At 41.2% G+C, this 23,425-nt stretch overlaps 1 protein-coding gene across 5 annotated transcripts in view; it reads left to right on the top strand.

The window, feature by feature from the left end:
* The window catches only part of RNF152 (ring finger protein 152), a 52,920-nt gene extending 29,808 nt beyond the window's left edge, over positions 1–23,112 (top strand). For 2 of the 5 annotated variants that reach the window (XM_044426471.1, XM_044426473.1), the window contains one exon: positions 21,674–23,112. In XM_044426471.1, coding sequence (XP_044282406.1) covers positions 21,847–22,458 — 612 coding nt within the window. In that variant the 5' untranslated portion in view covers positions 21,674–21,846 and the 3' untranslated portion in view covers positions 22,459–23,112. The other 3 variants (XM_044426474.1, XM_044426472.1, XM_044426475.1) reach the window with 3 other exon arrangements.
* The last annotated feature ends 313 nt before the right edge of the window (positions 23,113–23,425 follow it).

The following is a 23,425-nucleotide window of genomic DNA, read 5'->3' as shown; positions in this document are numbered from 1 at the left end:
AGAGGAAGAATGACAAAGAGCCAGGCTGGTCAGTGAGTGTTTCTGCATCTTCCACCACTGTGGAAGGCTGGTAAAAGCCTTATTTCCCCCCTTTCTTTTAGGAAGGCCTTTGCCACATTATCCTGGCTCTTTGGATACGTGTTTTGATTATGTGTCCGTATGGTATGGTGGTGTCATTATTTTAATTGTAACTTTCCATTACAATTGTAACTTGTCTCATGCGATCCTCATGAGACAACAATAAGAGGGCCTGAGAGCTTTTTGGGTACATGGTGGGCTGTAAGTGAATGGAGGGACAATGGATAGGCAGGGAATGAGGAAGACAGAAGATCTTCCTCGGTTCTGTCCGTGCCTCTGCTTGTGATTGCTTGTATGGAGAGCCAGTGTGGTGCCGTGGTTCAGAGCATGGGACTGGGACTCAGAGGATCTGGGTTCAAGTCCCCGCTCGGCCATGGAGCCAACTGGGTGACTTTGGGCCAGTCACAGGCTCTCAGCCCAACCTACCTCACAGGGTGGTTGTTGTGGGGAGAAGATGGAGGAGGAGAGATAATGTAAGCTGCCTTGAGCCCTTTGTAGGAAAAAGGCAGGATATAAATCGAAAAAAATAAAATAATAATAATAATAATAATAATAATAATAATAATAAGGCGCTGTTGGCTCGAGTGACTGATGGCTCTCTGGTGTCCAGTAGTGTGTGCCCCCTGGTTCTCCAGCTGCCGAAGTGCACATTACAGCAAGGTACTCTTGGTCATTCTGGGCCGGCGAGTCTATCCCAGTTGTTTGCGTGCGGCTGTGCTCCCTCTCTGAATCCATCTCGTGAAAAGCATGTGGTCGCCTGCTGTAGCTTTACCGTCTGTGCCTTTAATTGTGTGATATAAATTCTCGTTATTGAATATATGTGATTGGCTGACTTAAGTATTCTTATCCAGCTCCCCGTCAAAAAGGGGCTCCTGAATTAGCTTACAATCAGTCCGTAAATCAGTGAAGTCAGACAGCCTCGCCCTGCATGTTTACATTCTAAAAAGACATGATGCACAAGGAGAAAGGGGATGGAGCAGGAATAAAGCAAAAGTAAGGCAGAAAACCGGGCCAGTGCTTGTGTGTTATAATGGGGTAGGTGGTCAGAGAAGCAAGCCCCTAGCAGAGTGGCAGAGCATGTGCTTTGCATGCGGAGGGCTCCAGGTTCAACCCCCGCCCCCGAGCACAACCGCAATTGCGCCTGTCTACCCTGCCGCCCCCCCCCCCCCCAAGTGTGCCTGCAATCATGCCGGTCTTATTTATTTATTTATTTATTTATTTATTTTCTGATTTATATCCTGCCTTTTTCCTGCAAAGGGCTCAAGGCAGCTTACATCTCCTCCTCCATCTTATCCGCACAACAACAACCCTGTGAGGTAGGTTGGGCTGAGAGTCTGTGACTGGCCCAAAGTCACCCAGTTGGCTCCATGGCTGAGCGGGGACTAGAACCCAGATCGTCTGAGTCCCAGTCCCATGCTCTTAACCACTTCACCGCACTGGCTCTCTTCCCTGTCATTAAAAATATATATATTTACAGAATGGATTAACCTTATTTACATTGAACCTTATGGGGAAATTTGACTTGGCTCACAACCAATTTGGGTCGCGACCAGAGTCATGGAACAGATTAAGTACGTGAGCCAAGATACCACTGTACTCTTGAGACTGTAGATCACCTTTTTGCAAATTGACTAGGACAGTACAGTGTGAAATAGTCACAGCTTTTTTAAAATTTTGCATGCCTCACTTCTTGATAAAAGTACTTTAAAATACATGCAGTTCTCTTGATCAACTATATTTTCTGTAAGTGCTGTACAGTTTGAATCAATTAGAAATTGGGATGTAACATTTGGCTATTTGTGCTGATTGATATTAGATCTAAAATGGAGATCTGAGGATAGACTGTTGGTCTTGAGTTTAATGCCTGGACTACTGAAAGTAGTAATTTCAGTAGTAAAGTAGTAGTAAAGTAATTTCCTTCATTGCTAAAGGAAATGGATAGACTTTGCCCCATGTGGAGAGCTAGGTTTTGGATGGCACACTTTGCCAAATAGGTCAACGTTTTATATGGCAATTACAAAATAAAAGCTGTGGAAAAGTGGGGGGACAAAATCCATGATGGGCCAAAATGGCTCTCATTTTTGGTGGGAAAGCAGACTTCTGAGATGCTGGGTGGTGGACCGAGCAGGGAAGGGAGGGATGGCAACCCACTCCGAGATGCCCAAGTGTCTGAAGTAGTGAGGATTGTTCGGGCAGCAACTGGCCCACTGAAGGGCGGGTTGGCATGGAGTGCAACTCCCTGAGTGCAGTGTATACCCAGCAAGTGTTGCGGTGTGTTCTCTGCTTATTTTCCTCTGCAAAATCCTGTATTTCATCTGAGAACAAGTTGTTGAATTATTGGTAACATGGACTGTCTTCCTGGCCATTGCCCTCATCCTTCACCAATTAATATTTAAACTTTTTTTTCTTTTTTAAATAGTAAATTTGGATGATGATACTCATAGATTTACTTCCTCACTAAATATCCTGCTAAACTTGGATACTTTATCATACTGCTCTATTTCTAGGTCCCCCCTGGTGCTTTGGCAAAGAATGCGACATTATGAAACCTTTAGGGAAACAAAGAAGGAATGTGCAGTTACAGGAAGAATTGTGTATGCGTAGCAAGTAAGGGACATGATTATGAAGGGCAAAAATGAGATGAAATTTTATGCTGATTTTGGCCCAGATGAGAACTCTAATAGTTTCCTAGGTTTAACTTTGTAGACACAATTCAGTTTAAGGGACATAATGACTACATTTCTTAAGCCTTGCCTAGGTTCAACCCACAGGGAAGAGTGCGTGTTTGCACTGGCGGTTTGGCTGATCTCCACACAATTATTATTTTGTTATGGATGTTTCCAATTAGCAAAGTAAAGCCACTTTCATTTTGGGCTGGTTCCTCTTTCTATACAAATTGGTATTTTGGTGGGCTCTGCTTAGCCCATTTCCTCCTTAATCCCCCAAGGCTGTTGCTCATTCTTTTGCAAAACAAAAGTGACACACATTTAATGATACTTCATTGCCATGCAAAAGGAAGCTGCATTTTACTAGCAGCCTATCTCAATAGCAAGAGGGATGCATAGCAGGAAAGAACTTGCATGTGGAACACCACTAATTAAAATTATTAATATTAATAAAAGCATTAAAATCAGGCTGAGTGTTTTTATACTAGCAAGAAAATGTAGTAGCTTTTTAAAATGGGGGGATTCATAATGAGAGAGTTATTACAACCATGCTGGAGGTCTCAGATCTTCCAATAGGCCAAGTTTTCTTCAGCCTGTTGAAAACAGTGGATTAAAACTTGGTTAACTCTTGTTAGCCACTGGATTCTTTTATCTATTGATCTGTTGCATTTTCCTGCCACCCCGTAGTAGAAACTTTTTCAATTCCATCTGCAGTCATTACTCTCGCTACCCATATTTGTGGCTGTATGGTAGACTTGCAGATCATTTTACAGAAAGTACTAGCCCATTTTCTTAAGCAAATCCAACTGCTGAAATTTGTGTTAGTACAAACATTTGTGGTTTTTCTCTTGAAAGGAGAAACAATAAATATCCACACCCTTTTCCAGCTTACAAAAATCCTTTGTAGATGAGCAGGCTGGTAGTTTGGTTCATGTCTGATTTATTGTCACCACATTCCCAATGTATGGCATGAGATAACCATGGATGAAATGGAGCTCTATCACCGAGGGACATTCTAAATTGTACAGTTGGAGATTGGAGATGGCTTACCAGTTATTTCCTGAAATTATGATTCTTGTAGTGGATGATTATTCTTGACTAGACCATTATGTTTTGGTAGCCTAGAAATGTTATTTTATCTATTATTCCTTATGTTATTTATTATATTTTTAAACTTTCCAATAGCCCAAAGACTTTCTGGGTGGTTAACAAGATCAAAAACACAAAACATAACATTTTAACATAAACATAGAATCACTAAAACCACCAATAACAACAAGGCCGCCATTGTATCAAGTTGCAAACATTGGCACAGTTATACAATCCAACAAGGCCACCTTCACTATAATCAAATTTATTTATTTAAAACTTTTCTAGACTGTCCCATACGGTGGTCTCAGAATGGTATAACAATAAGACAATATAAAATTAAAGTATCAAATTAATAATACAGGTATAGCAATGACATAAAAAACAATGTTAATCCTTTTATTTTAATGTTGAACTTTAGTTTTTTTCACCTGGTGCCAGGAGGAAAGGGTAGGTGTCGGGCATACCTCTTTTGGTAGCTGATTGCATAAATGGGGTGCCCCAACCAAAGGGCTCTTCTGGTCACTACCCCCCTTACTTCCCTCGGAAGGGATTCCCTAAGGAGGACCTCAAAAAATGTTCTTAAGGCCTGGGTAGTTATATACAGTTATATCAATATGATATTTCTAGTGTCCTTTATTTTGCCATGAAGCAAATGCTAAGCATCTTACAAAAGATGGAGTGCCGTGATTATAGAAGGTGAAGGTATGTGTTAGCCTCCCTCACCTGCTTCCCTCCAAACATTTTGACTTCAATTCCCATCAGCTTAATAGTCTGGAGCACTGGGGTTGTGGACTAAAATACCTGCAGGGTATCAGTTTGGGGAAGGCTCAAGCTATTGAAATGATTAAACAAGAGATCTGCCCCAAATGGAAGGCTGGTTCAAATGTTACAGTATCTGCTATGTATAGTTTGGGGATGTTTTTTACACTTCTCTTCCTTTGCCTTTTCGGGGTTCATAGCGCTGTGAGCTATGCTGTATGGAAATGGAGTCAGCTAGCTGTCCACAGGATTCCTCAAGCAGGATGGGTCCAGGAGCTTTGCCTGCCCATGCTCCCCGGCAGCTGCTGCATGCAGACCTGATGTCTTTGATAATGGAGGTAGCGCATGGCCAGAAGGCAACATTAAGAGCCCATGTTTATAAAAGTGGGCAGGAAACTTAAGGCAGCTCAAGGAGGAGCTCAGAAGCCCAACACTAGCATGCCATCATTTCTTGTATATTTGCTCTTTGCTGTATTGAAAGCAACTTGCTATTTCAATATTGTGAAATCCTGTAGCAGTTGCCTTCAGGGTCTGTGTTGCTTTATGTGTGAGATCTTTCCCTCACTCTACAGGAGTTGAGCATTTCTTTTTCGTCTCCATCACCAGGGTGTCTCTTTGATGCATGTGTTCCACGCACCACACATGCTGAGTTTCTGCTTTCACTGCTTTTTTCTGCTGCCACCGCTTTTAGTCTTTTGGCTGTGTTTACCTGTTTAAAAATAAGAATGAAAAATGCATTGACACTGTTGCTTAAGACAGCATTTATTGGTTTAATAGCAGCAGGTTTTCCATTCTGCATCATAAACGCTTGTTGAGTTTCTGCATTACTGTATCTTGATTAAAAAAAAAAAACTTCTGGAAGTGCACTGAGACTTCGTTTTTGTTAGTTGCAAAGTCACATCCGACCAATCCTGACCCTATGGACAACACTCCTCCAGGCCTTCCTGTCCTCCACCATCCCCCAGAGTCCACCCAAGCTCACACCAACTGCTTCAGTGACTCCATCTAGCCACCTCATTCTCTGCCGTCCCCTTCTTCTTTTGCCTTCTATTGTTCCCAGCCTTAGGCTCTTCTCCAGTGAGTCTTTCCTTCTCATTAGGTGGCCAAAGTATTTGAGTTTCATCCTCAGGATCTGGCCTTTTAAAAAGCAGTCAGGGTTGATCTCTAGGACTGACCAATTTGATTGCCTTGCAGTCCAAGGGACTCGCAGGAGTCTCCTCCAGCACCACAATTCAAAGGCCTCAATCCTTTTGCGCTCAGCCTTCCTTATGGTCCAGCTTTCACAACCGTACACTGCACTGAGACTTTACAACCTGGTTAAAGTGAATCTATTTTATATTATATAGGCTTTCTTCCCCAGTGGGAAAAATACAAGTGTGTAATGTATCTATTTTTATATAGTATAAGTAACAAACTATTCTTGGATACAACTTGATTTTCTACAACTGATAAAAGAGAGGATTTTCAGAATGCCTAACACAAGGTGGAATATACACAAATTCATCTGTTTACCATCTGTCACAGCTACAAATACTGGGTACGAAACTTAAATACAGTCACAAAGAAGCTAAAATACATGTTGCTCTGAAATGAGCACCCCATAAACACAGCAAATAATATTTAAACTGAAGATAGATTTAGGGAGTGTGGTTGGGCAGAAAATAAATTAGGATGTGTTGGTAGGTTCTTGGAGTAGATCAGCAAGGATTTCTGACTCCCAGTTGATTGACAATAGCAGTAACAGAAGCATGCAGTCTACCGCTAACATAATATTGCTGAAATGAAAAAAGCTTGAGGGAGCCAGGTTTGAGTGGAGGAACTGTGGACACCATTCAACTCTGCTACTGCAAATAAGTTTGTAGGCTCAGAATGATTTAAAGCTAAGCCTTTGTCCTTTCACCTTGCTCTTGTTGGCAGGTTTCAGGACTCAAGTCGAAAATAAAGTGGATCCCACAATTTTTAAGCTTGCCTCTCCCTAGTACAGCGACTTAATTTGCAGATGGCCTTGCCAATCTGCAATGTTGGTTGTCACAGTTTGGAGTAATTTAATGTATGTTGCAGGACTGCAGGTGGCGCAGTGGTTTAAACCGCTGTACTCCTGGGCTGGCTGATCGAAAGGTCGCCGGTTTGAATCAACACAATGGGGTGAGTTCCCGTTTCTCTGTCCCAGCTCCTGCCAACCTTGCAGTTCGAAAGCATGCAAAGGCAAGTAGATAAAAAGGTACCACTTCAGTGGGCAGGTAACAGCGTTCCGTGTACTTCGGTGTTTAGTCATGCTGGCCACATGACCATGGAGACTGTCTGCGGACAAACGCTGGCTCCCTCGGCTAGGAAACAGAGATGAGCACTGCCCCCTAGAGTCAGGCATGACCGGACTTCACGTCAAGGGGAAACCTTTACCTTTACCTTTTAATGTATGTTGCATTTTTGTAATGTGCTCTTAACTGATAGATTCCTTTTTATGTGTGTGAGTAATGGCTATATCTGTAGCAGAAGAACTTCATAAGACTGTGAAGGCCCATTTGTTGTTGTTCTCTGACCTGTAGCTTTTTTAAGGAATAGAAGCCAAATCTGGGAGTTTGGAGAGCCTTTTATTTGTTTCTAGTCAACATCAATTGACTTTATGAACTGAGCATTGCTCAGTTGTGCCTCTCCTGATTCAGCTTCTCCAGTTTTCAGTGGCAAGTCTCTTAGCACTGGAGCAATACAATGTCCAAATCATTTGCAACACTAGGATTCCTCCATAAGGTGCAGAGCAGGAGGAAACAGCTTCTCAACACCACCTTATCAGAAATAGGTTGTTGATCTTTGGCACTGCAGCCTGTGATTTCATTACAGTTAGATGCGCTGGTTGCAGAGAGAATATGGGCTGAACGTGCTCTTTGGTTTTATGTAAGTCTGAGAGGCAACACTGTGGAGGATAGAAATTGCCTGCTAGAAAGGGGGAGTGAAAAGAACAGTTGAGTGAGTCAACTTTCCTACTGAGCCTTGCCATGACTGAACTTCTGTAATCTACCTGTTCCATAACTGACAGTTACGATCTGCTTGGGCCCTTGGTTTGCTCTATCTTGCATCAAACTATGACCAATGGTTCCATGTCACACCTCTGTGTTATGTATCTGTCCCTCAACACTGGACTCCTCACCCACCTTCAGTGCTTTGCTGATGGCTTACCAGTGGCCTAAATCTTCCAGGGACGAGAAATTTAACCTGGGTGAATGTACCACCTGGTTCTCATGACACCCAGAAAAGCCTGTGTCATGTCCAGTTCCTGCGTTAGAATGCTTAGGAACTGAAGTCTTATCTGTGGCCTAGATTTCCCAAGGATTAAATATATACATGGGAGCAGGTGCCAACTGGTACTCAAGGCAGGTAGTCAAACACCTGTGTGGTCATGCCCACTATGTGTGTATGTGCATGTTTGGGGACTGAGGCACATTATTACTTGTGATATCAAGTAATGTGATATCATGTAATGTGATATCAAGTGAGCCAAGGAAAAAATCAGACAGGTTTCTGAGTAATCATGATGTCCTTTGAAAAACAGATGAGGTTGACTGTAAAGTTTGCTATATTTCTCAACCTCAACCACATCTTCTTTCTTGTGTAAAGATGCTGAGATGCAATGGTTAATTCTGGTTCAATGAAACAAAATGTTGACAGAACAATTGGGAAAAGTGGTATGCAAAATGGCAAGGTAACTTTGGCAAATGGTCATTTCAGATTTAGGCTGGTATTAATTGTAAAGGATAAATAGCTTGATTGAATGACACTTATAACAGAGACTTTCATATTCTTGTTGGTATGTAAGGAGTCAGTGTTGCATTGACCTGTTGAATTAGGTACTTGAGTTAAATGAGCAATGAACAGCCCATTTGGAATGTCGTGTGTGCTCTGACAGACCAAATAAGTTTCTATAAATGCTGTGTACCAGAAAAAAACCTCTTCTCATATAGTCATTGTTAAAGTCATTTGTCTCAGAGTTGTTCATAGACCTATGAATTCCTATGATTCTTGGGATAGTGTAGTTGAGTGAAGGAGCAACAGAAGGGCCCTCTCATTGGTTGCTGCTGGTTGCTGCTGGATAGCAACAGAAGGGCTGTCATGGGCAGGAGGGCCATTTGGCCCATTCACGGAGGGCCTCAAATTTCAGTGGATGAAACAGTTCAAGAATTGCTATCATTCCACTAAGGGAGCAAATGTTTGGAATGGCCTTAGAATGCTTCACATGACATTGCAAGAAAACTAAAGTTTTCCACAGAAATTGGTCAATTTGTGCAGGAAAAAAGCTAGAAAAGCACTTTTTAAGTAAAAAAAAGAACATTTGTTACAAATCATTGTATCTTTTTGAGCTAAAAGTGCTAATGAGTTAAATGTAAACTTCTACAATGCAATAGTTCTTGTAATCCTGTTTTGGCATTTTTAATATACCAGAAGGTCCTCAAAGATGGAAGCAACCCAGGACTCTCTCGATCTCTGAGAGGGCCTAGAGATACCCACCCTTCATGTTTAACTTTTCACCTGTATTGCCCTATCTTAGTCCCCCTTATGTTCTTTTTCCATTTTCCATCTTCCCACTCACTAGGTTGGCCCAGCAATTCCTGCTCAATTCCTGCAGGAGACTTGACCTTTGCTGGCATAGACAATCCTCTGTTACTGATTTTAACTATAGTTCCTGGCTTGACGCTCCTCTTCTGAGTCCTGACCTCTTGGCTGGTTCTTTGACCTTCTGCCATGCATTTCATCAGCTATGTGGAACGTGGCTTCTCAGTTTACATCCTGAACGTGACTCTACGAAAGAGTAGCTATTCATTGAGTACTTGAAGGACTTAAATAGCATGCACAGCCAGGGTTTAAAGCTCTTGAATCTTCAGGGAGAAGTTTTCTATATAAGAAGGTGTCACCATCATGATTGAACGTAGTACAAATGGCAGTCCAGGGCCACTTGTGCTTCCTTTTGCAGTTCTCCATGGTTGCTTGTGTGTGTGCAGTTGTAGTTTCTCATATCCACTAAATATCTTTTCTTTCTGTTTTTTAAAAAATATTACTGTGCAGTACTGAGTGTTACAGCTTTTTCTTCTGTTTGGTCTTATTAGCTTTTCCTCCCAAGTATTTGGCTCGTTCATTATACATACAGTGCAGATCATTAACTATTCATTAATGTTCTTTGTCAGTCCTTTAGCAATGGTGTTTGGTTGTGCTGTCTAGTTGTGTTGCTGCCACTGGCTAAAGAGCAGAAAACCAGAAAGACTTTCCTGTCTCATCATACCAAGCTGTAATATGGCTGGTCGCATGGATACTGCCTATGTCCATTGCATGTTTTCAGACATAGGTTTGTGTGTTGTATAGATTTTTGTACATGCACACACACACACACACACACACACACACACACGTCCTTGTCTTGTTCTGAGATTAGCTGGATTTAAGCAAGTGATCTCCGGACTAGATGAATGTACTCTCAGTTTGGCTGATAGGAAAATGTTTAGTGGGCTTTGAATACCATGAAATGTTAAGCTTTAATAAAGTTAAGAAATTTCACTTACCACTTACACTAGGGTATTTTCCTATCCATTTCCCTTTATTCTCTGTTTATCCAATGAATTGTTCTCTTCCTGCTTTCACAGACATTCCTCAATCATGATCAGGGCTCAGTTGGAATTTGTTTATGTGGGAGGGTGCACTTCGCAGAAGAGATGTCTCTGGTCTTAAGATATTGTCACCCCCACAGTCTTGCTCTCTTATCTCTCCTCCATATGGCTTTCCAGTTTGAGAACAATCACTTATACTTCTCCCTCCCTTCTTCCCCTCGCTACTTAATCAATGCCCTTTCATGGTTGCCAGTCCAGTATTAGATAATGTGGACAGAACAGAGGTCTTCCTTTTCCCAAGGGATCTTCCTGTGTAAAGAGCTATAGGAAAAATTTGACCTCTGATGTTTTTAATGGGATTGTGACAGGATTGCATGCTTTTCTGCCAGCCCCCTTTGCCTGAAAAATGTTCTGTGGGTTCTTAAAAAACTTGCATTTTATTTCACTATTGGGTTAGTGATCTTACAAACATTGTTTTATCCCATTTTAATCATTTTTCTTGTAATATTTTGATGTTTTCTGATAACATTTGACAATAATTTTCTATTCCAATAGCCTTCAGTTGCAGACTTGAAACTACGTACAAGATTATCTTCTCTTCTCTTCTGTTTTTCAGTTTTGCCTATGCTTTTCTTCTTTGCCTATTCCCTTCATCTATCTATTTAAAAACAATCAATCAAACCATCAGCTTCCATTAGCAGCTGGGGACAAATGCAACCCAACAACACTGGAAAAAATCATAACACTATCAGTATTCTGCAATTTCGAGCTTAATATTATTGACCATATTATTCCATTTCTTTGGTTTTCTTGAGGCATTTTTGACCCCAGATTGGATTGATATGGTTAGTTTTCTACTGACGGAGGGTTCAATGAAAAAGTGGCAATTCTGGTGGTGTTTGGTCTACTTGAGGTGAGGATGTGTCATTGAGAGTAAACAGTTAAGGAGCCAATGCTTTTGCTAGACTGCCTTTCAAACCAACTGCAAGGGTTCCTTGGAAGCTTCTTGAGAGATCCTTAGTGAGAACATCAGAAATGGTGAACAATCACTATTTCTGATCTTCCCCTGCCATATGAAGTTACAGAGGAGGGCTGAACGTGGCCTAGAAGACATCATTATTTCATATGGACTCACAAACCCAACTCCTAAACATGTTCAAAATTCTTTACAACACATTCAGTTGTTCCACATCAGATACATTGACATCGAAAATATTCTCTAAAGTTTTGGAAGAGATGGTATTAGAACAGTTACAGATATTAAGTTCTGATGCATGTTCACATATGGCTTTAAAAGTTGGATCTTTAAGCAATTAGTTTTCATGTTAGTTCACTTGATAATTAGATGGTGTTCTCGGTTATGGGCAAAAGGTAAGCTGCAAATATTCTTGTGAAATCTCCGTGCTAGCATGCTGCTCTTAGGAGCATACTAAATGATGAGTTCAGTGCAAAAGCAGAGATCTGTGTTCCCACCAGTATGGATTAATTTAAGTTGTTAATCTAATCAAGCCTGATCAGTTTCCTTCAATATGCCATCTTGACTCTCACTGTTAAACAAGTTCAGCCAAAAAAAGGGAAAAGAAAAGAAAAGTAACATCAAATCATATCCTCTGGAAATCATGTTGTATGATAGACAACTTTGCCCAGGGGTGCAGGAAAACTGAGCAGAGTGGCAAACAATTAAAACTCTAAGGACATTGTTTCCATAGCTGTGTGTGAAACAGATGGTTGTAATTGTGCAGATTCTTTGTATTTTCTGGGCCTATTGCAAGGTTGAACTTGATTTGAACTCACTTGGACTCAAGAGTTTATGCAGTGCTTCTGTATCTGGTTGGCCACCTTAACATAACCATCATTTGAGATTACTCCGACTTGGCTATCCAGTAAACTTGTGTTGGTGAGGAGTGTCTTTCACATTTGATTTTAAATGTGATTTGTTTTTCAGACATTATATTTAAGATTGGCATTTATGGAGAGAATCCCAAAACCTGATGGTGAGTGATATCAGCAAGAAAAATCCTAGGAGTTTTTTCCCCCTTGTTGTATTCTTAAAACTCTGAATCAAGTGCAGGATGGAGCTGCAAGGAAGATGCTCCAGTTTTAAAAAGAGAATGCTCTAACATCAAAAAGCTTCAGCAAAACTAACAGGACTGTATAGATTAAGATAACAAAACCCCACTCTAAAATATAAAATTATATTAAAGAGGTGTAAAACTTCAGCAAAGCAGGTTTTTAAAAATGCACAGGTATAGATATTACCTGATCTATGTGACTATAGCAGACAGAAATTTTCACCTTTTTGTGAACTTGTTAGATACTGAAATTATATGTTAGTTGTGGAATAACCATTGGCATCCTATTTTCTATACATTTTTTTTCTTTCTAATGTATTTTGAGAAAAAAGATGTATTTTTTAAAATAAATAGCTTTTACAGAAGGACATTATGTTTGATATTAAAGTTGCTGGAAGCATCAAGAGAATAAGCAGGGTCACACTCCCCCTTTCTCCTGATAGGTTATCTATCAGGATGACCAAAATAATTTCTGTGCTGAAAACAGGCCTGAAGCCAGATTGAAATTTGTTTCATCCAGGAGTGTCTACGGTTGCATAGCAACTACTTTATTAGGCATCATGCCATGAAAAAGGGATAGCTGTGGCTTTATGATAGTGGTTAATGTTTTCTAGATCCAGTGAGTTTTCTTTTTTAAAACTTTATTTTAAAGTACACCAAACATGGATTAATCCTAGCTTGAACTGTAACAGGCAACTGAACTCAACCAATGTGTGTATTCTAACTAAATGTACAGAATCACAAAACCTTCGAGCCAGAATAATTTTCCCTTTGTTGGTCAGCAAATCTGGAGGGTTCTGGAATGTATGATCAATGTATGATTAACCATGTTCCAAGGGGAGTTTTGTAAGGAACAGTCTTTCCATCCACTTGTGGCTTTTGACTTCAGGGCTATGCAGACAGGTGGGCTATCGAGCATTTGCTCATAACTCTTTGCGGCCGAGTGCAGGAAAGATGTGAATCATATAGCAAAGCTCTGCTGTCTTGCATCATAAGGACAGAGTGGTGGGGGAAGTACTGCTTCTTTACTGATATGTGGGCATGATAATAAGCTCTTATCTGTGTTCTGTTGAACTCACTGCTATAATTCTCACATAATGATAACCTGTTGTTTCTTTAACCCATGGTTTTTTGCCCTACCCCATGTTTGCTTGACAGTTTGTTTTCTTTATCTCTGTGGGGTTTGTTTCCATCTTCCTTTCCCTGCTCCCTCCCTGTACTCCAAATGCAATTTTTGCACTGTGGCACTGGTTTGTAGAACAGCTGTCCTTTTTTCTTTTCTTTTTTCTTATTCTAGTTTATCACTTCTGTAGACTGGTGAAATAATCCATGAACAACTCACAGTTCTGGGTTCACATTGTAACAACAGTTCTTAGTTTAAACAACACAGAGTTTGCAAATCAACAACAAGGCATGGGTGTCTTTCTGAGCTGTTTGTAGCTAACACACCAGTTGGCTCATACATCATGACAACCCAGCATTCAGGAGACCATAAAGTAAATAAACCATGGATTATTGTTATGTACAAATGAGGTTATGGGGAGTGGTGTGCCACCTGTATTGCAAAATGGTTAGAAGTTGCTTAACAGTGTGAAATGCTCATAATTCTAATTTAATTAATGGTATGGTTCTGTTGAACTCATGGGGTTTATTTTACACTGTTGGCAGGGAAAGCTGGCTATTTTGTGTTCATCCTTTCCCATGGCTTACCTTAAGACAGCTTTGCAAATAGTTACACAAGAAGTTGCAAAAAAATAAATAAAGAATCATTTGCCTTCCTCCCATATATGCTTATATCACTAATTTGAGGCCTAAAATAAAAATCTTTTTGTGAAATTCTGACTACTTTCATGTAAGGACAATTCAGAGTATGGGTTGAGAATGGATTGTCATTCAATTGTGGGCATGAACCTTGCATTATGGTTTCACTATGCGTTGTTACATGTGAACAACCCAGAGTTCATAGACCAACAGCAAAGCATGGCTTCTTTTCCTGGGTTGTTCATGCTTAACATCTTACACATAGCAACAGCCTGGCTTGTAACATGGTAACCGGGCTGACTGTCCCAGCTGCTACTGGACCTCCTTAGTTGACACAGGCAATTAGCTGTTTAAAAGCACGTCTGAAAAAGACTGAAATAAGCACCTGTTTTGTCTGCTGATGTTGTTATTCCCTCCACACAGGGGAATACGCTCTCTCTCTTTGTATGCTGCTGAGATACTGTTGGCAATTAGAGCCACGGGGAAGTCTATAAATAAGACTAGTGATTCTCTCTGTGGAAAAGATTTGGAGAAAGCAAATAGTTAACCCCTAGGAGCTGAAAGTAGTAGCAAAGTGTCTGGGTTTCAGAATAAATGGGACCGAAGTTTCAATCCCAAACTCATTTGTGAAAGTGTTGGCAACACTTTAATTTACAGCACTTTGCTTCTGCAGTTAATTTGAAATGCTCCAAACAGACACATCCTGTTTGTATTTTAGTGCAAATGATTTTGGCGATTAATTGCTCTATGGAGAAGTCATGCTACCTTTCCTTATTTCTGTCTCAGTCTCTCTCCTGCACCACCACAGCTTTGGGGTGACAAACATTGCTATAAATCATCCATAGTCTGTAATGGTTCCTAAGGATATTTAATGTGTTTGGGGAGTTTGTATAATGAAACTTCCTTGGTAAAGGTGAAGCATTTGGATAGGTTGTGTAGCTGCAAGCTTTCTATTAACTTCGCAGAATGGCACTTTATGTAAATGCATAAAGCTGTCTGATGTTTGTCACTACAGCATTCATTGTGGCTATGTTAGCAACCCATTTTATCCTGAAGCACACATGCAGTGGGCAATTGGGTGTTTAATTCCAGAAACACCACGACTTTCAGGCTTTTTCTTTAAGAAATGAGTGTAAAGCTTTCTGTGATATTCACTATGTAGGAAAATGTTGGTTCCAGAACTAAGTATTAGTACATTACTTTTATATATTTCCTCCTTGAAGCAAGTATTGAAGCTGATGTGGAGAAATATTCACTCAAAATGGGTCAGATCTCAGATTATTAGCATCATGTGCATGATTGGGCATTCTGCTGATAGTAACTGAGACATACAGCTCTCCTTATGGTAATTTCTTTGCAGCTGTTCTGAAGCTGGGGAGATTTTACTCTCGGTACTTGAAAACATTTCTTTCCTTCACCCAAAGACTCAAGGCAGGGCAGGCAGTAAACATGTGGTGTTTGTTATGTTGGTAGTGGCATCAGTTGTACCACCTATCCTGTTAAATCAGATACAATTTAAATGAAGGTTAAAATACTTGGAATCATGTCAAGTTTCCACATGGAAAATTCTCCATATTTCCAGATGCATCAGCCTCTTGGAATTTTTTGAGGTCTCCAAAATGGTGCCTGTGGTTAGCAACCTTGGCTCCCCCCCACCAATAATTAATTTCTTCAGAGTTTTAAGCATTTTTTAAAATTGGAGGCTATCATGAACTGCTATCTTTCAGCACCATCTGTATTTAGTTCAAAAACTTGGCTTTATGTTTTGTAGCTCAGACTCCTATGGTTTTCATGAAAGATCTTTAGCAAGTTTTTTTCCCTTTTAGTCTCACTGGTTTGCCTTCTGAGAAAGGAGTATTTTTTTTACTAGCCATGGCCACCATGGCAGCCATTTTATGGATGAAGCATGTGCCATGGAAAGCCATTTTGTGAGAGAACCGTGACATTCTTTGACCCAGAAACTTTGGAGACTGTGGAAGAAGAGCCCTGTTGGATCAAACCAAGGACCTAGATCAGTATCCTGTATCCAACTGTACTGAATCAGGTACTGCAGGGAAAGTCTACATGCTGGATATTCTGATAGGTAACTCTTGAACCCAGCTTAAATGAAAACTGTTATATGTTTCACCTGTCAGTGCAGGGTATGAATGTCAGTGACTCTTGAAAGCAAAAAGTACCCACACACAGAAAGTTCTTATGACTGAAAATATCCTTCTCTTACATGTAGGAACAAATTGCAGGCTACCTTAAAGGTATACTTAGCCTTTCTTCTTTCCCCACTGCCCCAAACTCTACAACAAGTACCGCTTTAGGCCTTCTGTATGAAAACATTTGCACTGAGAGTATATTAGAACTGATCAGCCTCCACATGGACCTCCAGGGTTTGAGTTATATATTTTTACATACATCAGCATTGAGTTACATATTTTTACATACATCAACATTCCAGGCTGATTTCTGGCATACTCATCCATTTGGTTTGGTGAGTTCTGCAGCAGGGGTCTGTATCTCGATACTTTTCTTATTTTCGTTAAAAATCAATTCTCTCTCTCCCCCTCCCCCTCCCCATATATATATATATATATATATATATATATATATATATATATATAAAATTTGTGCTCTTGTTTATTAGATCCAGTTCTGCATGTTAGCAACAAACATGCCCATCAAAGAGGAGGGAGGGAAGTCCGTGTCTGGCACAGGATACTCTCTCTCTCTCTCCTCCCTTCTGCTGCTAATCCACCTCTTTCTATTGGTTGGTGTCGTCTGCTCATGGTTTTTCATACTCCGTTAGCTTTTATTAACATTAGTAGATATAGCTCAGCCCTGCAGAGCTTTCAGCTGCTATCAAATCTGCACTAGCCAGGGATATTAATCATGATTCTGGTTGTCTCTGTCTCTCGGTCTCACTTGAGTGTCACTGCCTCCCAGCCCTTCACTCCCCCTATTCTCTGTCCTTTAAGAGTCCTAAGGATACCCCTGACAGTCTTCTTTAGCTCTGGGTCTCCTCTGTCAGCAACATTTTCTTGGCTGTCATCAGATAATTCAAAGTACTAATGATAAAACAATGTTTTTGACTGCTGCTGAAGTCAGCGATGCCCTCGTATGAGATCTGGCTGGCTCTGTAAAGCACTGCAGAACTTGGTGGTGGGAGAGAGGAATACCAGGGTATATAATCTTCAGCTCTCACTCCTAAACAGTTTTGCCTTGTGTGTCTCAAATTTTTGGTTTGCTTAAAAAAAACGTGGTTTTAAACTCTGAATCCCCAGCTTCCTCCCATTAACCAAAACAGCCTTCCAGCCTGACTCATCCAGAGGTGCAGGACCGCTCAGTGGCATCAGGGAAGGCTGCATGGCACTGATAGTGACTGGGAGGCATGTGGTGTGGAAGGCGGAAGCCCTTTTAGGGATGCCAAGTCATGGGGAATGAAGTTGTGAAAGCAAAGGATGCTGGAATCTCCAGCCCCCATTTCTTCACATTCTTCCAAACCGCATAGAGCCTCTTCCCATCCATGCTGTAAGCGCAGGCTCTGTTGATATGTTCTCTGCTCTGGATATTTTGAATGGGGTGAACACAGGCTGCACAGCCTTCCCCACCCTGGTGCCCAGCCTTCTCAGGATACCCTGCCTGCATGGAGCTGCCGTCTAACATTTCTGGAGGGCACCAGGTTGGAAAAGCTAACTTTAGATGTATACATGGAAGGCAGGCAGGGCCAGTGGGCACTGTTGCAACCTCCATAGGTGTGTGTGCACTGTGTGATTTTTGCCAGAACAGTTGTGGAGTGTTGGTCTGGTTGGGGTCAAGTCCCTTGGTCAACTGTTGGGTCAGAAAGATTTCTCAGTCTAACCTGGACCAAGAACTGCTGATATTAGTGTGTGGAGGCGGTAGGAGAAGAGACTGGATGTTATTCTAAGCTTTGGTTAGTGGGCAGTATAGGAATGTAATACATTCTTGAGCTGCTTAGAGGAAGGGCAGAATAAAAAAGCAATCTATTGAATATATGCACAGTATAAGATGAGACCAGAGGTCCATCTTGTCCACCCACCCTCCTGTTTCCTGCAGCGGCCAGCAAGCTCACTGATGTGTGTTTTCCGTTTTCCTGTTTTTAATCTGGAAAAAAAAAGGCTTTTTGCATTCATACAGAACAGTTGTAAAAAATATTGAAAAGATGTTGAGGGCTAAATGAATGAATACTTTACTTTACAGTTACTTTAAAGAAGCCAAGAATTCAGCTAAACTTTGTGGTGTTTACTAGCAACAGCGACTTGAAGTGGGAACCAAAGGTAGTTGGTTGGATTTTTTTCCATTTTGTTCTTATTTAAGAATTGTACAGAGTTGAGAGAACATTTGTTTGGAGCATTACACTCTTGGCTCTATAAATACTAGTTTGATCACGTTTGCAATAACAAATTTTACAGGATTTAATCTATTATTAAGATAATGCCCATTATGTTGTAGCTGGTGTGTTCGTGTTAACTGTGCTGAGTTTTCTGGGTGCTTAAAGCAGGTGTTTCTTAAAAAATTCCATTAATGTTTTATGTGGTATTCACCAGGCTCATGGAATTGAGGGAAAATATCCCATTCTTGCTTTGCTCTATTGATGTTGGGAAACATCTGGAATGCCACTCAGTGTCTCTAATACAAAGCAAGCTTAGAGTTACCGTTGCTTCTTTGTACTGTGTTTTCAGATATGGTGGACATGCGAGTTGCATATGTAGTGTTCATATTCCATACACTGTATATTCCATACACTGTACTGTACAGAGATAGAAGGGCCTACACTGGAGGCAACCAGTTTCGCCAGAACTCAAACCTCTTAGGTTGTATGTTGCATGGCAGCCTCATACCACGAGTGGACGTGTTTGGAAGCCTGCATAATTGTTTATCAAGTACCTGTTGTACTAGGCTAACAACTTGGATGCATCCCTGTGGCATAGAGCCAAACTGCATTGTGTGGAAGGCGATCCCAAGAAAGCAGACCTCTTTACTCTCAGAAGCTGGCCACTCTGTGGGACTAGAACTTGATCCTGGCGGAAAGTTGTATGCTTGGAAATATCTGTGACCATCTTTTCCTGCACAAAAAATAAAAAGTAAAGAATTGATAACTGCATGCCACCCACGACTGCGGTGCTGTAAAGCAGATGTATCACAGTGTGAGCATTGACATATGCAGCAAAATGAGGTGATAGTTTCTTGAGGTAAAATGGAGAGCATCCCCATCCTAAATACCACCACCTCTTCCCCAGTTGCTAAACTAGTGCACAGAGAGCATCTAGATTCTTTCTCCCTGGTGTGTTAGTGTTCCGCTTACAGCGAGTTCCCCTCCACCCATGGCAATCCCCCACAACCCACACACACACGTGCAGCCTGCAGTGGTTCTGCCTATACAACCACCTCATTGGTGCTTTGTGGTTTCACAGATTCATAGTTGGGAAGGGGCCATTAAAGCCTTCAGGTCTAACCTGCACATTGTTGGAAGCATTTAAGATAACTGCATCTTGAATGCCTCTGGTGTGGGAGAGACCATGACCTCGCTAGATATTTGGACCCACTGTTAATTGCTCTTACGGACAGGGGGTGCTTCCTGATGTCCCGCCAGAATGTGGCTTCTGGAGCCTGAGCTCATTATTTTGTGTTCTGTCCACTGGGGTGGTTGAGGGCAGGTCCTGGCCCACCTCTGTGTGTCAACATTTCAAGTACATCCAACATTTCAACATTTTCCCTCAGGGCTAAAACGTTTTATTCTTTCACTTTCATTAATAGGGGCTTGTTTTCAGTCTCCTGGATATCTTTGTTGTCTAACTCTGAGCCTCTTCCAGTTTGTCTGCATTTTTCTTAAGCTTTGGTTCCCAGGACTGGATGTGGTAGTCTACTGATACTTCTGTTTATGCAGCTCAAAATAGCATTTGCTTTTTTTGCAGCTATATCACATTGTTGGCTCATATTATCTACAGCCATTCCAAGATCCTTCTCATTTGCAGTATTGTTGAGCCATCTTGTAATTATGGATTTGTTTTCTTTTTCCTAGGAGCCAAACTTGGCATTTCTTCCCATTAAATTTAATTCTATTGATTTCAGCTTAGCACTCCAACCTATCAAGATCACTTTGAGTTTCATGTTTGTTTTCCAGGGTATTAGCTCCCCCACCCAATTTTGTTTTCACTCAGCATTTTGCTGTGCCCCTTGTAACTTAAAACAACTTTTTACCTCCTTCCTTGAGGTGTATTTTCATGTTTATGTACTGTTAATGTAACTATCTATATTGTAGCTGAAAACCAAAAAAAGTGAACTGACAGTGAAAGACCAGCAGTAAACAGAAATGTGGCTGATTTTAATTTTGTATGCCACTGGACGTTTGATTGTATCAGGCCACCCAGAAAGATTTTTAAAGTAGGGATGGGGAATTTAGTGCAGTAAAAACTTGGTTTGTGGAATTTTATCAGTTAATCTTCTTCCTTAAAAGATAGTTGGGATTGGTTTCTTGTGATCATCTTAATGGCCATGTGCTGTACTGGATGAATGGACAGAGTCCTTCATGTCTTGGATTTTAAGGTATTGTTCACTTACAGGCTATCATTGTTTCACTTAATATGTTATTCTTCTGAGGCTGCAATGGAGAATTTGGAACTGGAGAAGGTATTCAGTTGTAGTATCTGAAATGCCCCCTGGGAAAGTTGCTCTCTCTCAGGCACTGTTTTTGACTCAAGTGGAGATACCTTGTCTTTTCCTGCAGTAGGCCAAAGAATACAGAAACTACATGAATTGAGTGGAATTGTAGTGCTTTCCCCACCTGATCTTCAACCAAGAAGGAATTTAGTGGTCAGGAAGGAAAGGAACATGTGGCCAGCCTTACAGAATAGTCCTGCCTTGAGACACTTCCTTGCAGCCCTAGGAGATGAGACCATAGAGAAATAGCTCCATCCCGCTAGCATTACATGTCAATGGGTTTGTTATCCACATATTACTTTTGTGAAGAATGGCCTTATAGTGTAGATTAAACAGTGTGATATAAGTAGACTGCTCTTTCGCATATCTTACTCCTGCTGGTGAGTTCTTTCCTAACCCATTCATCGAATGGAATCTCCAGTATTTAAAGGCATACCATCTTTTCCTCCCCTTTTTGCATGTGCAAAAACGGATGATTGCAGGGAAATGGGAGAGTTAGTTAGATGCTGTAACCTGCAGCAGTACCAGAGGGATAAGTCACCATATTTTTTCTCTTTTCAGATTTGCATTATATTGTTCCTCAGTTCATTGAAAGCATTTATGAAGCTTATTCTTAAGAGAATGAGGACTCATTTCCCCCATCACCTCTGATTTCTGCTTGCAAACAGCCTTATTGTTACTGACAAAGTAAACATTTATAGGTTCAGACTCGTAGACTGAAAGACTTTCTTCAGAGATCTTCATACACTCAGCTAGTGCTGACCATGACCCTTAATAGATTTTTTTATGTAACTGGGGCCAGAATCCTTGGTTTGGTAATGCTTCTACATAGGGGGAGTCCTCCCTATCTTGATTTTGACTGACAGTGGTGCAGACAAAACCTTTATATCCTACATTAATGTGAAAAATATGGGAATCCACCATCCACTCAGTATTTTAGGAGACCTTTCTGATTAACTCTGCTCATTTTATTTTTTCCTCTCAGATACTGACGGGCTCCCAGTCAGATGCTCCTCTACAGACTTCTTACCTTCTTTCCTTTGGTCATAAAAGACAGAGTAGTGATCGTGGGAAGACAAGAGCTGCTCTGGGCATTGGATTTTACACTGGACTGCAAGTCGGAGTGAATAACCTGCTCTTCCTGACAGCTGGACAACGATGGAGACTCTGTCCCAGGACACTCTGCTGGAATGTCAGATTTGTTTCAATTACTACAGCCCTCGGCGGCGGCCCAAATTACTGGACTGCAAACATACCTGCTGCTCCGTTTGCCTGCAGCAGATGAGAAGCAGCCAGAAAGACCTGCGGTGTCCGTGGTGCCGAGGAATCACTAAACTGCCCCCTGGATTTTCTGTCTCCCAGTTGCCAGATGACCCGGAGGTCATTGCCGTGATCGCAATACCCCACACGTCCGAGCACACGCCTGTCTTCATCAAACTTCCTAGCAACGGGTGCTACATGCTGCCCTTGCCCATCTCCAAGGAGCGGTCACTATTGCCAGGAGACATTGGCTGCCGCCTTTTGCCAGGCAGCCAGCAGAAGTCTCTCACTGTGGTGACAATACCAGCTGAGCAGCAGCCCTTGCAGGCTGGGGTCCCACCAGATGCGGGAGAGGAGGAGCAAGACAGGAGGGGTATTGTGAAAAGCTCCACCTGGTCAGGCGTTTGCACCGTCATCCTGGTGGCCTGTGTCCTGGTCTTTCTCCTTGGTATTGTCCTCCACAACATGTCATGTATCTCCAAGCGATTCACTGTGATCTCCTGCGGCTGAGGAAGGTTGCAGTGGCAATACTCCGATGGGCTAATTTTAGGGGTGTGGAAGGGTGGTTATGGTGTGGGCAGGAAGCCATGCGATGAAGCACTGTTATGTGGACCGTTCTGCAGTACTGAGTCATTGACACTGGGCAAGCCAGCTGATAGTTCAGAATCTGCTGTAAAAAGTAGGACAGTGAGACCTGTTGGTAGAGAATGGGGCATGTCCAATGCTTATCTGCTGGTAGCAGTATCAAGGAAGACTGCATGCATCACCATACTCACTTAACAAATGAGCTGTAATTTATAATGATTTCATCATGTTACGAGATTAAAGATGTCTGTTTAGCTGGTTCTGCTGTACAAGTATAGGACATGATCTCTCTCTCTCTCTCTCTCTCTCTCTCTCTCTCTCTCTCTCTCTCTCTCTGTGCGTGTGTCTCTCAACCGAATAGTTGATTTGCAAATCAAAATGCTATATGTTAAAGTAGAATTAAACATCAAAATTAAGAAATTCAAGTTACCTAGTACTTTTCCAGGTACAATGGAAACATAATTCTCTTTGATTTTAAACAACAACTGGGGAAATTGTGAAAAGTAAAGTAGTCCTTTAGTTCATGAGGCTTTTGTATCTTTTAAATTGCACATTAATTAAAATGGTTTTAAAAATCTGTGCCAGTTATCGAAAGCTAACAGTTTTTCTAAAGCTTTGAAAGTATTCTGGATGTAATATATCTGTATGTTTATGCACAGTTCTGTAGTTTAGTGATTTTTTTAAATGAAAGAGATCAAGCATAGAAGCAATGGATGGAACTAGGTAGAATATTTAGGTATCCAACCAAAATGTTTTTATATATGTCCCCTTTTGCAAAATACTACTTCAAAATTTAAGTCCCAGGCATGTTGTTTTGAGCACACATAGTGGATATCTTGGATTTCTAAAGAAGTTGTCCTTCCTGAACTACTAAGAGAGGACATAATCCATG

Source organism: Varanus komodoensis, unplaced genomic scaffold (genome assembly GCF_004798865.1).
Source record: "Varanus komodoensis strain SLA01 unplaced genomic scaffold, ASM479886v1 scaffold17, whole genome shotgun sequence".
NCBI classification, from domain to species: Eukaryota; Metazoa; Chordata; class Lepidosauria; order Squamata; family Varanidae; genus Varanus; species Varanus komodoensis.
This window is presented reverse-complemented; position numbering and strand designations above follow the sequence as displayed.